The 7,437-nt window shown below is 46.5% G+C and overlaps 2 protein-coding genes across 3 annotated transcripts; both read left to right on the top strand.

Annotated features, from left to right (window-relative positions):
- Positions 1-1,599: 1,599 nt before the first annotated feature.
- On the top strand, positions 1,600-3,302 carry H257_08661 (hypothetical protein). The gene has a single exon (XM_009834647.1). The coding sequence runs from the start codon at positions 1,740-1,742 to the stop codon at positions 3,129-3,131; it is 1,392 nt and encodes a 463-aa protein (XP_009832949.1). The 5' UTR covers positions 1,600-1,739; the 3' UTR covers positions 3,132-3,302.
- Positions 3,303-6,059: 2,757 nt separating this feature from the next.
- H257_08660 lies at positions 6,060-7,329 on the top strand. Of its 2 annotated transcripts, XM_009834646.1 has the most exons (3): positions 6,060-6,414; positions 6,458-6,711; positions 6,775-7,329. In XM_009834646.1, the coding sequence occupies exons 1-3, from the start codon at positions 6,091-6,093 to the stop codon at positions 7,283-7,285; spliced, it is 1,089 nt and encodes a 362-aa protein (XP_009832948.1). In that variant the 5' UTR covers positions 6,060-6,090; the 3' UTR covers positions 7,286-7,329. The 2 variants fall into 2 exon arrangements, with proteins under 2 accessions (XP_009832948.1, XP_009832947.1); XM_009834645.1 differs by having other exon boundaries at positions 6,458-7,323.
- The last annotated feature ends 108 nt before the right edge of the window (positions 7,330-7,437 follow it).

Below are 7,437 nucleotides of genomic sequence, written 5' to 3'. Positions count from 1 at the left end.
AGAAGCACGAACGAAAACATTCCCCGACCAGGCCCTTAGCTTATGTTAACCTGATGTTATATTTCGATGTTATCTTTCTAAATTATGACATACTTATTTTATATTAAAAATACGCAACGGTATTCTAGTGGAATGCAGTGGATACTTTTCCAAAAAGCATCGTAACTGGCGGCCAAAATTTGAAGTCCATACGTAACGTTATACGTTTTGAAAAGCGGAATCGAATACAAAGTCGCCTTGCACCAAAACTCGACTGTAGTACTATTTGACAGGCAACGTTACCGTTGTGTTTACGGGGAGATATGGTGCAAGTCACCTAAAGACTACAAATAAATGCCTTGACTTTCGACAGCTATTCCAACTTTGTATTAATACTTACTGTAGTACTATTTGACAGGCAACATTACCGTTGTGTTTACGGGGAGATATAGTGCAAGTCACCTAAAGACTACAAATAAATGCCTTGACTTTCGACAGCTATTCCAACTTTGTATTGATATTATTTAGGAAAATATACCGTAATAACGATAGAACAGGATAAGCTCAACAGAAGTTACGGTTCAGATTTTCGATTGGTGAAAAATTGATCGAGTAATAGAATTTAAACCAACCGGCCTTTTTGTACGGAGATATAAGGAACCAGGTACATTTTGGCCGACAAGGAGTATCAAGTATATCTTGGTCTTTGTATACAGCACTTATCCGTACGAACGTTTTCATTGTATCCGGATTATTCACAATGTTAAACCTAATTACCAGGTAAAAAACGTAACTAATAATGATTTAACGTCAACATTTCGTGGGTTTAACTGAAAGAACCGAGACGTTTAATAGTAAAACGTCTCCTCCTGAGGATGGCCGATCTGTAGTCTTTAGATGACTTGCACCATAGATGCTCTAATTTTAACTTTACCTTACAGTATTTTCGTGCGCTTCATTCAAACGACAGGGGTTGCGAAGCGTTGTTTGTTCCCTTCCCGCAACTTCCAGAGGATTTTTCTGTGCCTTATCGGATCGCAAACCTCACATCATTCTTTGTAGTACGCAATTACGTACATAAATATGCATGTTTCATCACAATCTACTCGAAGAAAATGCTTTGATACAAAGAGTAACCAAAATCTAGTATACTGTGGTTACAAATTAATGGCAATATCATCTTAGCTATCCATGTGCTACTTTCGTGCCTCTGCGCACCGGTGCGCTGGATGTGGCACCAGACCAATTGTCATGTGAGAGGTTGTCCCTCAACACGTTTTGATTGGCTAAAATGTGACCTAGACGTCCTTTCGAGGAGTATTTAGGACACTTGGACTCGGCGGCCCGCAATTAAACGCATTCCCACTCTTGCAAGAATGATTGATTGGAGAGCGCTTGTCAAATGGATGGCTCACAACAACGTTGTGTATAAAGCTCCCTGTCTTGTCTCGAATGAGGTAACCGTGATCCCCGCGGCAGTCAGTACCGGAGGTGTAGATGGAGCCGTGGGCAGGTGGAATCTATGGTATTTTTTGAGGGGGTATGAGAGGTCGGGTCGATATGAAATTAAATTACCCACGGTCGTAAATATTTCAATAGGATTAATTCAGCATAATTAGACGCATATAGAAGGTGTGGTATTTAAATTATTATGGCACACTAAAACAAATGGTCCGAACTGCAACTTCCATGGCAAACTTCTTCGCATTTCGTGGCCACGGACCTGCTCACTTTCACATCTGCGTCGTTCAAGCAACAACATGAGCTTCCCTGCCGGCAACACCCCTTTGGAACACCACGATCCTGAGTTGTTCAACTTGATCGAGCACGAAAAGAACCGTCAATGGAAGTGCTTGGAACTCATCGCGTCTGAAAACTTCACGTCCCGCGCCGTCATGGACTGCTTGGGCTCGTGCTTGACCAACAAGTACGCCGAAGGCTACGTGAACCAACGCTACTACGGCGGGAACGAAGTGATCGACCAAATCGAGCAGCTCTGCCAAGACCGCGCTTTGCAAGCGTACGGGTTGAACCCTGCCGAATGGGGCGTGAACGTCCAGCCGTACTCTGGCTCCCCCGCCAACTTTGCCGTGTACACGGCATTGTTGCGTCCTCATGACCGCATCATGGGCTTGGACTTGCCCAGTGGAGGCCACTTGACCCACGGTTTCTACACGTACAGCAAGGCCGAGAACACCCGCAAGGCCGTGTCTGCCACGTCCGTGTACTTCGAAAGCTTGCCGTACCGCGTGCACCCCGAAACCGGTCTGATTGACTTCGATAAGTTGGCCGAATCCGCCAGCCTCTTCAAGCCCGCTCTCATCGTGTGCGGTGGTAGCGCGTACCCCCGTGACTGGGACTACTCTGCGTTCCGCAAGATCGCTGACGACAACGGCTCGTTGCTCATGTGCGACATGGCCCACTACTCTGGCTTGGTGGCCACCAAGGAGCACAACGACCCGTTCGAGTTCTGCGACATCGTCACGACCACTACCCACAAGTCCCTCCGCGGCCCCCGTGCCGGCATGATCTTTTACCGCAAGGACGCGCGTAACTTTGAAGTCAAGATCAACCAAGCCGTGTTCCCCGGTCTCCAAGGCGGCCCCCACGAGCACCAAATCGCCGCCATCGCCACGCAATTGAAGGAAGTGCAGACTCCTGAATTCAAGCAATACGCGATCCAGGTGAAGGCCAACTGCCGCGCCCTAGCCAAGGCGCTCACCGACAAGGGGTACGTGCTGGCCACTGGCGGCACCGACAACCATTTGCTCCTCTGGGACCTCCGTCCTGCCGGCATCACCGGCGCCAAGATGGAGAAGCTCTGCGACGTGGCGAGCATCACCCTCAACAAGAACTCGGTCCTGGGCGACCGCAGCGCTATCTCCCCCGGCGGCGTCCGCGTCGGCACCCCCGCGCTGACCTCGCGCGGGTTGACCGAGTCGGACTTTGTTCATGTGGCGGAATTCCTCCACCGCGCCGTGCAGTTGGCCTTGGAAATCCAAGTGACCAGCGGCAAGAAGATCTCGGACTTTAACGCGGCCTTGGCCTCGCATGCCGGCGTCAAGCAATTGCGCGACGACGTCAACACGTTCGCGACGCAGTTCAACATGCCTGGGTTCGACGTCGCGACCATGCGCCACAAGGAATTGTAATGTAGTATTTGGTGATGATTGATTGTGTCGTCAGTTATTCTCGTTGGAGGGGAAACCGTCGGGTCGAAGGCAGTTTTAGTTGGGCCTTCCATCGCCAGCGCTTTTTCGAAAACTAACTTGAATACTGTATTGTGCGATGATCACTGTTGGGGTTATTTAGTTCGACTTGGGGAACTATATTTTAGGGACCTTTTGGGATGGGTCGTACAAAGAAAGTGTAATATAAATTTGAAATATTTCGAATTTGGCAGTTTCGAAACTACTCGTGATTTACTCCAATTTTGGGCAAAACATGCATGAAATATTGGGTGACTGCAAATATCTCGCAAGTGCCTCTCGCAAACAAATTTGCGAGTCCGGATAACGTGTATTTTTTTAACCGACGTCGATGGGTGGCAATCGAGGCACTCCACGACTTGGCTCGACCTGCCTTCGTTACCCGGTGAGATTGCGAGAAAATTTGTGCACGATGCCAAAGCCTTTGAAAATGTATTTCGATCATATCAAATTTTACAGTGTCGATGCGAGAGGTTCGCTCGCAAATGCAATGTTTGCGAAGACGATTTTTTCGTCTTCACAAAATGCGAGCGTGGTTCTATTTCAAAAATGTCTCAGATTCAACCGGAAGAAAATTTGTTTTGCTAGATATTTGGCTGTCATCCATTGACAAAATGGCAGGGACTGTCAGCACCTTTTGTCATTAAAGCGTTCACTTACTTCACTCCAATAAGGCTTAATAGACACAAGGGCTTCAATGAAGGATTAGATACTGTGTTGTGCGAAGTAGATGGTGGAGAACGATGTGTGTCAATTGATGGAGAAGTTCCTGCCTAGGGCAAGTCCTTGATGATTTCATGAACCTTGGCCATCCAATAAAACGATGTGTTAATGGTAATTATAGCCAATCCATGAAGCCGAATCAGAATTTTAGTAGATACTAGCACCTACTAACATACTTTGGAAGTTGATTTCCATCGACGCATCTTCCGCTCAAATTTAGGAGGCGACAGTGACCCTGGCTATTCATCACGTCAATGCAACTCATTTCAAGTGTAGTCCGAAGAAAACTATAGTTAAGTTAGATTAGACAAACCACGCCAATTTTGTACTAACATTACGTAGTACTATTAATAGTACTATTAATAGTAGTTTATAGCGAATTCACAGTAAGGTAATGAACATTTGACGCAAATTTTCAATTCCATTCTCATACAAAAAGTAAGAAGAATTCAGAAACATAGAAAACATGTCTGGATAATATAATTCAAAATCTGTTTATTGAGCGACGAATTGCACAAATTGACCTACAACTCTGAGAGTTGTGAATTTTAATATTGCTTTGCAGAAATCGTCTGTGAAACGCTATTTCTCGGAATCGTAACATCTAGGATTTGTATGGTACTAAAAATAATTTTGGGTCGAATAAAAATTCAGCCAATAGGGTGCGCACATAGTAATAATACAGCCAATAGTACGCAATCCCTCAGAAATGGAGTGCATCTATTGGTTAAAAGTTTAGTGTCCGAGAATTCGATGCGTTACCTTAACGTTATTGATATTATTGATAACAATAAAATAATGCATCAATTAATTGACACGGTCAAATTGTAAGGCTGTCTGACTCCGTAGCCCTGTAACCTCGGAACCCCGATATCCCATAGCCCTGTAACCCATTTATTCCGTAATCGCGATGAATGCATTTTAATGCTCCTTCACATGGGTTAACGTTACGCTACTGTAACCAATACTGGTAGTACCGAGTGCGAGTGGTTACTATGTAAGGTATTTTGAGTATCGTACGTTAAGTTCTCTCGGGATTTCGCAAGGAAAACAAATGTTTTCCTTGGGATAAAAAACGTTCCAATTAATACTATTAATAACTGTAAGTACCAACTTTGCTCGAAATTACTCTACTATTCTGAGCGCTCGCTCGGAAATACTGTAATCCATCGCTTGCTGGAAAATAATCTAACTAGTTATTTCCCAATCATCTGCCCTATTGCTGCAGAAGTCCATGGCCGATGGATGCTACATGAAAATTCTCTCTGCAGATCGTCATATTTCCTAGCACCCTGCAGCCACTCCAGCGTCCGAAAGATGGTGGCACACTTCAACCTCTCCAACATCGACAGAGTTTGCAGGCGCTGATGCTGCTGTGAACCTTGACGTCGTTCCAAGCTTCCATGGCAATCGCCCAGACTCCTAAAGATTGTCCAGTTGCACCTGCAATTGGTCGCGTTTGGCTTGTTTACCATTGAAAGTTACTCGGAGGAAAGAAACAGTAAGCACCAGTCCTGTTTTTGCTCGTGCAATCTCGCCAAGCTTTTACGTCTGAAAGTTTCCGTTTGCTGTTTGGACCGTTTGATGTATGATAACGTTACGTATGTATGTTGCGTTTGAAAACATGTTTTGAACACTCTGGATGTTCCACTTGACCTTTGACCCACTGACTACCACTTCAACCTAGTACTGTATAACAATGGATGCTCCCTGACTTCAGCCTACATACATGTACTTTCCACGACTTGAGTCGTCGACTTACTGTTAGAATCTCGCAGTACGTTACATGATACTGGGATTGATCGAGCGATTCCAAAAGGCATTCTCACACAAATGTCCGTCCTATTCTTTGCTTCCTTGTGATCTCCATACTGTAGCTGTATTATTCACAATAAACTACTGTACGTACGTACTGTTGTACAACCGGTAAAACCAAAGCTAAAATGAAGTCTAACGTTAGTCGATACTTACAGTTTTGGTCAACCAAAAATTAGGCTGTACAAGTACTGTAACACGAGTGTTTGCAACACACGACATTGCAGCGGGGTTGCAAACGTAAAGAAAATGCAGGTCGTTGTCACATTGTCTGTTTTAGACGAATTTTTTGTTGTGTAGCCTGACTTGTGGACAGGTTTCGAACATGTTCACTTCGACTGTAGTGCCCTTCCATCCTCATAGCATGATTTCGAGGGTTCGCAATGCCGTGGGTGGAGGGACATCACCTTCAGATGTCGTGAGGTCGACGCCCATGAAGCATAGTTTAGGAGTGTCCGAGAAGCGCACATGCTACAAGTACATTCAATCGCGGCAGCTATCGGCTCTCGAGTTTTCGTCGCCAGACGTCGTGCGTGACTTGGTCAAGTCCAAGAACGGAGTGGACGTGTACGAATCGCGGCTCATGTGGCAAGACATCCGCGCGGTCACACGTATCAACGGCACCGTGAAGGACGTCATGGCGCTGCTCTGTGCGGACGACACGGAATCGTTTGTCGCCTGTCAAAAGGTATATCTACATATAAACAATACCGTTCTCAACCAGTTCGTAGGAGATCCTGGGAGACGATTTCGTCGGGGCAAAGGTTCTGGACTCGTGCCTCTCGGACGCAAAGCATGACAGCTCGCATTATCATTGCGGCCTCAAGTGGCTTGCCGTCACCGGCGACGTCGATCAAGGGCAGCCGTCCACGTTCGACATGGTGTTTCTCGATTACACGGACGTATGCCAGACAGCGGATAAGCTATGGATGGGCTTTCGCATCGTCGAATCCATTCGTGTCAAGGGATGCCCGCCGATTCCAGGGCAAGTACTTCCCCATTCCTTCCATAAAGATATCCATCATCATCATGGTGGGTCTGTGTACAGATGCACGAGGGCGTCGATTCGAAGCGAGGTGTATGTAGTCGCCGACACGGCCACCTGGGGCGTGGTTGAAGTCACGTACGCTGCCCATATGGACTGGAAAATGCCAGGAAAGCCAAAGGTGGACCGCCTCTCCGATGCCGTGATCCAACGCCTAACCAACATGCGGTTGTTTTGCGAAAGCCAGCGGCTCAAGAAGATCGAAATCATGGACCCATTGGACTGGGTGCAGAACGCCGCGCGCTCCAGCTGTGCTATTTGCGACCTCGCGTTCCAGTTTGTCCTGCGAACTAGACACCACTGTCGCATGTGTGGTGAAGTGATCTGTCGCAAATGCAATTCCAAGGTGGACGTGCCCACTGGCTTTGGCATGAAGCAGCTGCGGGTGCGGGTGTGTGTGCACTGCCTCGTACGGTGCCGAGAGACGCAGACGGAGCTGCTCCAGCGGCCGTCGGCCCAGCCTGCGACAAGGAACCGACAACGAGAAGAAACGTTCTTGTGCCCCGACTATTAGTGTAACGGTGAAGATTAATAATATCAAGTTATAATACAGCTGGCTTATGCAATTAATTGGATTCGGAAAATAATCACCGATAGTTTGTATCTGGTCAATTATTGTATACAGTACTTCAATTGTAGATACTGGTAAAATGCAACATTCATGTA

The sequence above is a fragment of the Aphanomyces astaci genome, assembly GCF_000520075.1.
Source record: "Aphanomyces astaci strain APO3 unplaced genomic scaffold supercont1.19, whole genome shotgun sequence".
In the NCBI taxonomy this organism is placed as follows: Eukaryota; Oomycota; class Saprolegniomycetes; order Saprolegniales; family Verrucalvaceae; genus Aphanomyces; species Aphanomyces astaci.
The sequence above is the reverse complement of the archived record's forward strand: the minus strand, read 5'-3'. Positions and strand labels throughout refer to the sequence as shown.